Below are 13,711 nucleotides of genomic sequence, written 5' to 3'. Positions count from 1 at the left end.
AATGTGCTTAGTAGGAGCAGCCCCATTATCTACAGCAGCTTCCATACATGGAGGTCCATGGTTCACTTAATTATCTTTGACGCGCTCCATACAGCAGACGTGTCAGTGTGTATCCGGGCGTACACTGTGCCGCGGAGATGCTAATTACACCATTCACATTTCACCCCTATACTAGGCTATTCAGTAATGCTGCGGACAAGTACTGCGGCTGTCACGGGATCACCCTCTTCAGCGTCAGAACCTTTCACTAAGCTGTCAATGTTCTCTGTTTCATACATTAACTATTGTGCATAAAGCAAAAGCTGTAAAATTGAGAAAGATGTAAACTTTAAAGGGACAGTACCCTGAAAAAAGCTGTTTATTTAAAACAGATCTGTCACCAGATCTGAAAATCCCAATGACATCCCTCATCGGATCAGCGCTGTCCTCCTGAGCATTTTGTTGTTTAGTTTATCCAGATCCGTTCAGGCATTCCAAAGATATAAGCCCTGTTAGTGTTTATATAAATTAGAGCATACTAGTCAAGTGGGCGGGAACACTTTGGCTTCTCTTGGGACGGGGTCTCTGTGTCCTGTAGGTCATTCAGTGTTAAAGCCCACTTGGCTAGTAGATCCTAATCTGCATCAAAAATAACAGGGCTTTTATCTTTGGAATGGCTGATGGGATTTGGATAAGCAAAACACCCAAATGCTCAGGGTGACAGCGCCGATCAGATGATGGATAACGTTGAGTATTTCAGACCTGGTGACAGAGCCTCTCTAAAGAGAATATTTAGTTTGGGCCATTGCAGCCACATGGTTATAGGTAGACAAGGATTTCTAGAATTAGGCAGAGTTGAGAGCCAACCACTGAATAGGAATCTGCAGAAAATTTGAGTCACATCATGGTCGCCACCGTAAACAGAGCCCTTTCAGATATCACATGCAGTGAGAAAAACCAGCTTCATTGAGGCAAATACATATATACTTACCCAACACAAGCACTGAGGACTGGCAGCACTAGCAGCCATCTTCCTCCTCAGGTACTGGGCATATTGTCAATGTACTTAAATACAGAGTGATATTGCCAACTTCCCCAGGCGTCGGGCCACCCAGAGTCCTCAACAACGTATGCAGTACCATCTGCCAAGCAATGGAATACAACAACTACATAATGGATGGGGTCTTGACAGTGAGCCTGACTGAGCTTACTAACCTCAAGAGGACATAATAACTAAATCCATAGCTGAGTGTAAAAATTGACAAGAAAATTTTCAAAAATTTTCCTTAGAAAATAATAGTTACTAAGCCCTTTGTACATGGCAGCCCAAATACTGTAATGTGTGGGGTCTATATGGCTTTCTACAGGAGAAACATAGGCACTCTGTGTGCTGCGTGATGGTGTCTCCGTATGGCACCATATTATAAGAATATTCTCCACCAGATGTCTACAGGTTTTTTTGTGTGTTTGGTTTTTTTACATAGCTATACATGCGCACTATACTATGGACATATCCCATATGCAGAATTCAGCCAACATCTCCACTACTACATTTTATATAAGAATATTATAAAATTAGAACTGTCCTCATCTTAGTCCATAAAGTTATAGCCTTAAAGGGATTGTCAAAACTTTACATTAATGAGCTACCCTTAAAAAATGTCATCAATACTATGAATATGAGATTGGTCAGGGTCTGATATCTGGCACCCCCACATCAGACATCAACACGGCAGTTGAATTAGAGCTTTGCTGCTGTAGTGCCTTAAAGGAGTCCTACAAGACTCTATATTAAAGACCTATCCTTAGGATAAATTACCAATATGAGATTATTGGAGTCTGACACCTGGCACCCCCACCATCAGTTGATATCTAAGCTTCAATGGGAGCCGAGTTGCCATACCCACTGCACAGTATACAGAGCATCTGCTTCTTGCTCATACACAGTGCAGAAAGCAGATGATCGGTGGTGATGCCAGGTGTCAGACCACCACCTATCTCTTATTGATGACCTATCCTGAGAATGGGAGACCTGAATGGACCAACAAAATCCTGCAGGATCGGGCAGAAGGACCAGCGCTCACCCAATAAAATGTTCTGGGAATCTTCTATATTAGGATCAAATAAACACAACGCGTTTCGAGGATTATCCTGAGGATAGTCTTGTAGAACCCCTTTAAAGGTTATGACCACAGAGTCCCCCACTGCCTATACCCCCAACAATCACTTGTAGTCTGATGGGGAACCCAGTAGCAAGTGTTTTATATCTATCAGCACCACCACAGATGACATGCAGCAATAAGTACTGGAATCGATAAGCACAAAATGGGCCAACTCTTCTTGAGCTAGAGACACTTTTGGTAGCGACTGTCTGCTACAGTAGTCAACAGTAGACACCCTCTTCTGTAATGACAACTTTTTCCTCATGATGTTTGATTTAATTTTCTTCTCGTTATCTTATTTTTAGGAAATGCCCTGAAATACTTCAAGACGGACCATAGGATTATCGGCAACTACCGTATCTTGTGCAAGAATCCTCAACTCTTTCATTCCAGTTTATTCAGTATATGGACTGTCCTCTCCATTTCATTCCCATGGTCCTTCTCATGTGAGTGGAACAGATGGAGTCCCTGTGTAAATCCACAACATGGCTGCGGGATGAGCTGGACTCTCCTGCTCAAAATGTTCGTATCCTGGACTGTCGTAGCAGAGAGCTCTTCGACTCCTCACATGTAGAGAAAGCCTTGCATGTAGCTCTGCCTGGGTTGATGTTACGGCGACTTCGTAAAGGCAACCTCTCTGCTCATTCCCTCCTACCTGGATCCCCTCCTGCTGTAAGGGAAGTGGCCCTTTTGTATGATGAGTGCACTGCCAGCCTCCCAGGGCGAATGGGTGTCCAGTCAGAGGAGCAGGAACCAGTCCTGGTGACCCTACTCCATAAGCTTAGGAAGGAAGGATGTCAAGCCTACTACTTACAAGGTAAGAGACACATATGGCGACAAATGTCATGATGGTTGTACATATGACTCTCCTTATCGAGTGTGGCAGTCCACAATTGACTATATCCTTAGTTTCTAAGTAGAGTTGTCAGGGTCAGGATACAGAATACAGACTTTTGTGACTATGGAGGACACTTTTTTAGCAGAGCCAAGACTTAGGCTACTTCTTTTTCTCATGTAATAAGAGAGCACTGACTACACAAAGAGGAAAGTAGGTTTGTACGCCACCATAGAGGAGGATGCTTTACAGTAAGAACGGTAAAACTGTGGAAGATTAAGTTATCATGGTGAGCTTGCCACAAGAGTCCAACAGTTACTAGATTTCTGAAATTGGGTTGACAACCCAGGGATTCGTGCTAGTTGACCTATTTGGGGTCGGGAGTAATTGTTTCCATAAGATGAGGAAATTTGGTTTCTACCTCTTAGTTGTATTTGCCCAAGACTTCATGGACTGTATATGCAGGCCAAAGAGTGGTCAATTTTTCTAATGGAGAGCACTCAGATGACATGAAGGCTGCCCCTTAGTGCCTTGCGTTCTCTGTTGATTTTAATGGAAGGTTCCATGAAACTATAAATATTGGAACATTGGAACCTCCGAGCGGAACGTCACCAGGCTGCACACTCAGTACATGTGGCCTTATTCAGGATCAACGTTGCAGGATGATAAGCGAACTGGATGTATGTATGTCTGTTTTTGAGTTTCACGAACTTCTCCTAGCCATATGAGAGGTGGTCCAATGAATTGTCCATGGGAGAAGAAGCACTGTGCAAAGAAGTCACATCAGGCCTGCAGGAAGAGTCACTCTTCAGTGATGTGTCATAGGACAGATCGGGACTGATATACACACGATGGAGGAGTATTTCTACACAATTTTATACGAGGAAAGCCGAGAGAAGTGCCAGGGATTTTACTATCTAATATTCAGAATGTAAAGCTCTTACTGTGAATTCCGTCCTTCACTTTTCCTGTCAAGTGAGTGACATCCACGTAAGATAATTGCAGTATAAAGCAACCTCAAAGCATTTATAGAGCCTGCCTGTCAATAGCCAGACATTCAGAGGAGGCCACCACTATTTATAGCACATCTCAAAGTCAGCGGTCAATGGTCCATTTATTGCCTCAGCTCTCTGGGTAGGGATGTTCTAATTCATTGCATGGAGTCCTATAGTTACAGGAAATAGTTAAAGAGGACCTTTCACCATATCTGGGCACAGGCAGTGTTATATACTGCCAGAAAGCTGACAGTGCGCTGAATTCAGCGCACTGTCGGCTTTCCCAATCCATGCCCGGTGTAAAGCGCTTTCGGTCCCGGTACCGTAGCGCTTTACAGTCAGAAGGGCGTTTCTGACCATTAGCCAGGAACGTCCTTCTGCCTCGCAGCGCCAATCGCGCTGTGCTGTGGAGCGGGGAGGAACTCCCCCCTCCCTCTCCTGATAATGCTCGTCTATGGACGAGCTGTGTGAGCAGAGGGAGGGGGCGTTCCTCCCCGCTCCACAGCACAGCGCGATTGGCGCCGCGAGGCAGAAGGACGTCTCTGGCTAATGGTCAGAAACGCCCTTCTGACCATAGAAGAGCTACGGTACCGGGCCGTAAGCTCTTCACACCGGGCACAGATCGGGAAAGCCAACAGTGCGCTGAATTCAGCGCACTGTCAGCTTTCTGGCAGTATATAGAACTGCCTGTGCCCAAAAGTGGTGAAAGGTCCTCTTTAAGTATAGGGAACAGTGACCACTGACCCAACCATCATCATGGAGGTCCTACAAGGCCTAGGTCCATGTCATGTGAATTTCTTATTAATCCTGGTTTCTACATGGCAGTCATTGGAACTTGATGAATTCCACCATTAAAATTTTTGGACTTATCACAATGGTGTCTCAGAGTCGTCTTTAACCAGGACCCAGCAGATAGATAGGTTATGATGTTTGATCCCCTTTTGAATCGCTGCCTCCATTGCCAAGATATTACCTGAACCGTCAATATGCAGATTAGCCCTGGAGCAATGAAGATGTTGCTGCTGACTTCTTTGGAGCAATGGTAACATCGTTGTTGCTCCAAAGAGCTGATTTGCATATTGATAAAAAGGGGATATCTTGGTGTAAGGTGTACATGGGTAAGGATGAACAACACTTGATTCAGGTGACCCTTACCTATCTATATATGAGGCTGAGATGATATACTGGGTTCTGGTGACACACTCCCTTTAAAGGAGTATTCTAGAACTTAGGATGGGTGTTTGGATCAGTGGCGTCTCACACTCACTCACTGCAAAAGGATCACATGACTGAAGGACATGACATCAATCACTAAGTGGGGGCCTCAGTGTTTGCCCAGGTGTCATGCCCCTTTTAATTAGCGGATCAGTGGGGCGGCTGGTATTGGACCCCTTTGATCTATCTTAAAGATACCGCTCTGTTCACATAATAGACCTCTCCTTATGACATGACAAATCATTTAACATAAATTGCCCCCTTATGCCCAATACATTTGATCTGTATTTTTTAGGTATTTTTGAATGGCCAGAATGTAATACAGTATGTCTCCTGTAGTGGGTGCTGTAGCTTTACCCGATCACTCGCAACGATCATCCGAGCACCTGCCCAGCATCCTGTACTGCTTCTGCCTTTACAAATATGACCAGTTTTATGTATTTTTCAGGATTTTTTTTCTGAGATATTACATAACAAGCTACACGATATAGAAACGAAACAAATTCAGACATCACAATTACAGCCCATTCATACTCAGCATATGATGCTGCACGAAAATTGGTAAGCGCTCCTTCCAGTTACCAGGAAACGGTCCAGTCTGGGGAGCGGAGAAGGATGGGAAACACAGAAATATAAGCAATTAGAACTAATTATAGGCCACGGACATGTGTTCAGCAATGGATCCCATATAAAATAAACCTCGCCAATTAACCCCAAGACTGATTATGGGAATTTATAATATTACAGTAAAGTTGTTCTTCATCTAGAGGCAATATAATAACTAAAATTTTTGGGGAAAAAATTGAAATATTTTGACATTGCTAACTAGAGATGAGCGAACACTGTTTGGAACAGCCGTTCCGAACAGCACGCTCACAGCACGCTCCCATGGAAATGAATGGAAGCGGCCGGCACGCGGGGGGTTACGGCAAAGTCTGCGTGCCAGGTGCTTCCATTCATTTCTATGGGAGCATGCTGTTCGGATCGGCTAATCCGAACAGTGTTCGCTCATCTCTGTTGCTAACGCCCTCTAGTCTATGCTACATCACACTGCATGATGTTACCATGTAAGTGGTATATACCATTTTTATATGGCACATATGTTTAGTGTATAATTTTGTATGTATTTATTTTATAGTACTCTGTGGTATTACTATATAGGTGCAGTATGGCAGTATTATGTAGGCACTGTCTAGCATTATTTTTATTTGGCCATTATATGGCACTATTAGGTGCTCAGTGTGCTATACTAGTATGTATTCATTGTATGTTAATAACTACCGTATATAGATTCTGTACTGTACCGTTATTTCACACTTTATGATGTTACTGTTTAGGTGTAGTATTACAGTATGAAGAGTGATATATAGCTTTATTTTCATGTGACCCTTATATGGCACTATTATCTGCTCAGTGTATCAGCCTGCAATTCTAGAATGTATTTATTTTATTGTATTATGTTGATTCTGTACAGTACCATTATTTGGTATACAGTGCAGTATGGCAGTATTATTTAGGCACTATCTTGCATTATTTTTATTTGCTCATGATATGGCACTCTTATGTGTTCAATATATGAGTATAAGATTCTAATATGTATTTATTGTATGGTATATAAATTCTATACAGTTCCATTATCTGGCACTCTATAGTATTGCTATATAGTTGAAGAATGGCAGTATTACAATGCTTTTATTTAGCCTTAGTTTTATTTGTTCACTATATGTTATATGTGATATTAGAATGTATTTATTGTATAGTAATAACTATGTATTTTCTGTACTTTACTGTTATTTCACACTGTATGATGTTCCACTTTAGATATAGTATTGCAGTATGAAGTGAGCGATATATACCTTTATTTTCCTTTGACCATTATTATATGTTTGGTATATGAGTACTTGATTCTAGTATGTATTTATTGTATGGTACTAACTATATAGATTCTGTACAGTACAGGCTCTAATCGTATACTAGTACCATTATGTGGCACTCAATGGTATTACTATTTAGGTATGATATTGCAGTTTTATGTGGTCTTAAACTAGTCTTATTTTTATTTGCCCATTATATGACACGATTATCTGTTCAGTATATGATACTGGTATGTATTTATTGTTTGTTGCATTTTATGTAGTTCCTGTATGGTACCATAATTTGGTGTTCTATGATATCACTATATAGGTGTATGGTGGTATTATGTGGGCACTTTCTAGTTTTAGTTTTATTGACCCAGTATATAGTACACTTATGTGTTTGATGTATGTATTTAGTGTATGGTACTCACTATGTAGATACTGTAAGGTACTATCCTACTAATATTATAAGTGTGAAAGTTTGTGTGTTTGGATGTTTGTGAGTTTGGATGTTTGTTCCTCAATCACGCTAAAACGCCTGGACGGATTTGCGTGCAATTTTCCACAAACATAGTTTTCCCTTAGGATTGAGTCACAGGCTACTTTTGGTGCCACTAAACAACATGGCTTCCTAGCAGGAGACTCACAAAAGCAGGACTCCTAGCCCCAGCTATAGACTCACACACACTGCCTGGCATTTCCTGCCTCAACCTGCCTGCACACTCCTTACTGTCACCTCAGGAGTAGCCCTCACTCTACTCACTCACATTTACATATAGCTTTCCACTATATAACAGATCACATTGTCTGTATCACTACATACACAATACAACACATCACATTGTCTGTATCACTACATACACAATACAACACATCACATTGTCTGTATCACTACATACATAATATAACACATCACATTGTCTGTATCACTACATACACAATATAACACATCACATTCACATTGTCTGTATCACTACATACACAATATAACACATCAGCTATAGACTCACACACACTGCCTGGCATTTCCTGCCTCAACACTTCTTACTGTCACCTCAGGAGTAGCCCTCACTCTACTCACTCACATCACAATATAACACATCACATTGTCTGTATCACTACATACACAATGTAACACATCACATTGTCTGTATCACTACATACACAATATAACACATCACATTGTCTGTATCACTACATACACAATATATCACATTGTCTGTATCACTACATACACAATATAACACATCACATTGTCTGTATCACTACATACACAATATAACACATCACATTGTCTGTATCACTACATACACAATATAACACATCACATTTGCTATCCCACCAAACTTTTTAAAGCACTTTTACAGTTTCACACGTCTGTGTCCGCCCAATTCTCAAATCACCGCAGACGAAGTCGCGGGTAAAAGCTAGTTATTTCATATTATATAGTGTTATGAGTAGAGATGAGCGAACACTGTTCGGATCAGCCGTTCCGAACAGCACGCTCCCATAGAAATGAATGGAAGCACCTGGTATGTACACTTTGCCGGCGGCCGGTCACCGTGCCAGGTGCTTCCATTCATTTCTATGGGAGCGTGCTGTTCGGATCAGCTGATCCGAACAGTGTTCGCTCATCTCTAGTTATGAGCAATATATAACATCATTATTATTATTCCTCCACTATATGCCACTGTTATGTATAGGGCACTAGTATGTGTTTATTGTACATCACAATTATGTGCTCCATGTATACCATTATGTAGTTATAGTGTGACACTATGTAGATTCTGTACAGTATCATTATTTGGCACTGTATGGAGGTAGGTTTAGGCACATCCTTGTGACAGCATTTCTCTCCCTTCACTTACGTTGAGAGCGCATTATTATCTGTTTGACTCATGGCCAGCCGGAGATGCCGGCAGATACATTGCAGATACATTTAGATTATATTGGGATTAGGATTTAAAGACATTTTAATTAATCCCTGTATGAAGACTTTTCTCCCGGGCAGATAAAGGGCTCGCTATTCGGAAAGCTGATGAAAAATCAGTATAATACCAACCAGTCACGTACAGTATATTACAAAGTATTTCCATATGTTGATTGTTTTACCAAAATATAAGTATGTTGTGCCATCATTTGGGTAATTTTTAGGCCAAAAAATATTTTGCAATTAATTTGTCATTTAATTTATTGCCAATATTTTCAATTCAAGCTTAGGCTTGAAGCTGAATCCTGGTTTTGGTCAATGAGCCAACTCATCATCAAAAGTCCTAGCTATAGTCGGTGGACACTGAGATATCTCCTGACATCACACACAGCCAAAATGTCTCATTTGAGACACCATCTGACATCATGATGAACCAAAATGTCTCAAATCAGAGGTCCTGACTGTAGCCACTAGACATTGACATCATACAGAGCCAAAGTGTCTCAACTAAGAGGTCCTAGCTATGGTCAATGGAGTTGAGATACCTTCTGACATCATGATGAGACAAAATGTCTCCTGTTAGATGTCCTAGCCATAATTAATGGATGTGGATATAACTTCTAGTAGGGTTGGAGGTATAGTTATAAATGGGGTTCTCATTGTCTTCCATTATTCTCTGTAGATGTAGAGTGAAAGTTGTTTACTGAATTATTTTCTTATGATTCTATTTCACAGGTGGCTTCAGTAAGTTTCAAGCCGAATTTCCTCACCATTGTGAAACCAACCTAGACTCTACCAGTTGTGCCAGTAGCTCACCTCTGCCACCAACCCCAGTGCTAGGACTGGGAGGCCTCTGCATTGCTTCTGACTGCTCCGACGTTGAGTCTGACCTTGATCGAGAACCATTGAGTGGGATAGACTCTGAAGGCATGAGTCCACGCAACCAGCCCCCATCCTTCCCTGTGCAAATTCTGCCACATTTATACCTGGGTAGTGCTAGAGATTCTGGGAACATGGACACTCTAGCTAAGCTTGGTATTCGCTATATCTTGAATGTCACCCCAAATCTGCCCAATATTTTTGAGAAGGATGGTGACTTCCATTACAAGCAGATCCCTATATCGGATCACTGGAGTCAAAACTTGTCTCAGTTTTTCCCAGAAGCCATTGAGTTTATTGGTATGTATGAGATTTGATTATAATCTTGTAATTGCAATAGATATTCAATCAACTAAATGTCCATTTTGACCCGTGAATTGATGGTCCATCCATGGACAAGATCCATGGGATCTATTAATGGACGGGATCCATCAATTGATAATTTTATTGTCATTTTCTTTATGAAATTATATAGGATTCTATTCTTGTCTTTGTCTCTCTATTCTACAGAGTCTGACTCCAGACAATGGGTCAGCTAAGAGAAGCCATCTTCAGGACGCTCTTGATCAGTGTAGAGAGTGGTTACAAAGAGCGTCTCTTGTTCCGGAGGACCTGTCCTGTCCTGCATTACATAGCCTATTAATTTCGAAGGTCTTTGTGTATTGCTTAATTGCTGGTGACGCTACTTGGAAATTGAACACTCCCTTGACTTGCTAACAGGTTTTCTTATACAATACTGCAGGGATTGATGTTTCTGGTAGCTGTGACTCCTCCCAAGAGCCAAAGGATTAGACACATTGAAAGCAAACATGACTGATTCTTCCCTCCCGTAACATCAGTTGTTGGGGAGAGTTAGGACACCCCAAACAGATAGTCACCTTGCCCCACTAAAATTGTCCAATCTGGCTGAAGTTAATCTAATGTGTATGGTGCCTTTGCAAGTAGAGATTGTCCAAATCAAATAAGGGGATTCAGTGACTCATATATTCCTTTATTTTATCTCAAGAAGAGTTTTGTTCTTTGAAGACTGATCACAAAACAGAGGCAGTAGATATTATGTTTGAAGACATCAGTGATGTGTATCTAGCTGGGCATCTTAAGGACATGTTTGTCTGTGCGTATCCTTGAAACTGACCTTGTCTGGCTTCTCGCTGCCTCCCGGATAGGGTTACCTTAATGGATGTCCCTCCTCCCATTTTCTTCACCACTTATTGCCTTTGTCTCCGAGCTATTTTTACATCACTTCTCTCTGTGCTGTCATTGGGAGTGTTGTTCGATGAAGACACATAGATTGTTTGATTATGATGAATGGTTTTCTGGTGGCAACTTCTCCACCGCTTCCATCCATATACTATCCGTTCTCCTTGTAATCAAGCATTATCATCTTATCGTCTAAGAAACAATGTCATGGTTGAAAATATACGCCGCTATTCCTGCTATTACTTTCATAACTACTTTTGTAGCTTTCTGCTTATTCGATGAAGGTCAAAAATTTACTAAATCGTTCTGCTTGTGAAGTGTTCTCCAGATGGTAGAACATAGCTCTTTGGTGAACCTCCATATATATCGTGCAGTAAATAACAATAATAAGATGATAATTTAGGCTAGTCAATAATCTCTAGTCTATGAGAAAAAGAAATGAAAGCAGAGGTAGATGAAAGGGACAAGGACAATCACCATTCTATCTCCTTGAACGTGACACATCAATAGGTTCTCAAAGAGAATTTTTGAAGAGTCACTCACCCGTTACCTAGAAAAGAAACCCCTGTTATGTTACACTTTTAACACTAGTTGTTCCTATTTCTTTTACAGATGAGGCAGCTTCCCACAACTGTGGGGTCCTTGTGCATTGTCTGGCAGGTATCAGTCGATCGGTCACTGTCACCGTTGCCTACCTCATGCAGAAGCTCAACCTTTCCCTCAACGATGCCTACGATTTTGTCAAACGAAAGAAAACCAATATCTCTCCCAACTTTAACTTTATGGGTCAGCTGCTGGATTTCGAGAAAAGCTTGGGACTCAGTAGCCCTGATGACAATCGGCCACCTGGCCACTCTTTCTTTACCAGTCCATCCAGCGATGATGTTTTCGAACTGGACTCTTTGGACTCTACGTAGGACTGTTCTTTGAGGGCTTCGCTATGACCATTTTAAGCTATTATCTTTTACGGGCCTAAGCAGCTCAGATATAGGGGAACATCTGCCGATTCATTGCGGTAGGCTTGAAGACCAACGTGACAATACTTAGTCTAATATCTAACGTTTTCCAGTTGAGATTTCAGTGGATGTAAAACTGGAAGGAGATAAGCGAATCCTGAGACGTGTGACAACAATTGAGAACCAAAGCATATAAACCGAAAGGTAACCTTACAGTAGACTCTTGTTGACTTTTCACCGAAGACCAGCATCAGAACATTGTAGCCTTCACCTGTGGATGTCAGCCAGTAGACTATCAGTCCTATGCTTTCCCTTTCCAGCATCCTATGGGTTAGTATTGTTCTATGAACTGATTCACTTTTTTTTAATTGCTGAATTTTAGAGCAGAGGCATCAGATGTTCTAAATGAAGTCTACTCAACTGGGAATAGAAGCTCCGGTCGGGAACGTACCATGTTCCTCTTTGAAATGGATCACGACGAGGACTGACTCACTTGTTTTGCTTGGTTGGAATGATAAATCCTGTGAGCGGGATTGAGGAGTTTACAAAGTGAAGGAGCAGGTGGTGAATAGACATGTTCCATCTGGAACCCACATTTACTGATCAGACTCTGCTTCACCGCACAGGATGAGTCCAGGCCAATCTGGGCTGGGCCTAAACATGCAAAGCCATGTGTTTCTTTTCGACTTTTGTACAGTATTTCTAGTCTATGCGTTACGCCATGGCAACTTTTATAATGATGCCACTCTTCTCAGGCCCCGGGCTATTATATGTTAACAAATATAAAAAAATATATAAGAACTCAGGATTACTTCTGGCATTTACAGACCTGACGTGGGCTGACATGCGGTTGACAAGCTTTTTGTTGGCATACAGCCCATAGTAAAGTATGACCTATACTCCATAGCCCTGCAGTGCAGGATGGGAATCATCACTTAGGAGTGTCATGGAGTTCAATAAGGTCCGAGTGAATAAGCTTTTAAGAGATTTGACCATAATCGAACAAAGGAGCCTCTAGGTTTGATGAACAAGTTTATTGTTTGGGGATTTTTTAAAAGAAACAGGGACCTTTTATTATTTTTGCCTTTTTTGCAGAATATTTATACCTTTATGACTGCAGAGGACAGAAAGAAAATGTCCAGTTCTCTCAGCTGCCTTAACACAGGGGTGAAATCTCCCATAAGTGACTCCTGAAATGTCATAGCTGGCCAGTATGCATAAGTATACATTGTATAGTAGATAAGAATGTATTAATATAACCCCACCAGATAAAAAACACAAGAACATTCTTTAAAGGTAATGTTTGCCTTTGAACAAGACATTGTATATTGGTCCAATAGTCTGTGCTGATAAATACTAGACAGAGTGTTAAGTGGTGAAATTCTATCTGGCTGTAGTCACCACTAGAGGGAGCTTAGAATCTTACCGTGTACTGACAGTAAGATCTTAAAGGGGTTGTCCAGGATTTTATATTTTTATGATCTAATCTTAGGATAGGTGATGAGCGAACAGTAAAATGTTCGAGGTTCGATATTTGTTTCGAGTAGCCACTCAATATTCTACTACTCGAATCGAATATCGAACCCTATTATAGTCTATGGGGGGAAAATGCTCGTTTCAGGGGTAGGTAACGTTCGATCAAATTATACTTATCAAGTCCACGAGTGAGGGTCAGGCTGGATCCTCCAAGAAGTCTTCTCCGTG

The 13,711-nt window shown here is 41.3% G+C and overlaps 1 protein-coding gene across 1 annotated transcript in view; it reads left to right on the top strand.

Annotated features, from left to right (window-relative positions):
* The window catches only part of DUSP9 (dual specificity phosphatase 9), a 36,470-nt gene extending 23,025 nt beyond the window's left edge, over nt 1-13,445 (top strand). Inside the window, exons 3-5 of the mRNA XM_075260435.1 lie at nt 2,447-2,958; nt 9,708-10,151; nt 11,664-13,445. Coding sequence (XP_075116536.1) covers nt 2,601-2,958; nt 9,708-10,151; nt 11,664-11,968 — 1,107 coding nt within the window. The 5' untranslated portion in view covers nt 2,447-2,600 and the 3' untranslated portion in view covers nt 11,969-13,445. The remainder of the gene's footprint in view (nt 1-2,446; nt 2,959-9,707; nt 10,152-11,663) is intronic.
* Nucleotides 13,446-13,711: the final 266 nt, after the last annotated feature.

The sequence above is a fragment of the Leptodactylus fuscus genome, chromosome 11 (genome assembly GCF_031893055.1).
Source record: "Leptodactylus fuscus isolate aLepFus1 chromosome 11, aLepFus1.hap2, whole genome shotgun sequence".
Classification (NCBI taxonomy): Eukaryota; Metazoa; Chordata; class Amphibia; order Anura; family Leptodactylidae; genus Leptodactylus; species Leptodactylus fuscus.
This window is presented reverse-complemented; position numbering and strand designations above follow the sequence as displayed.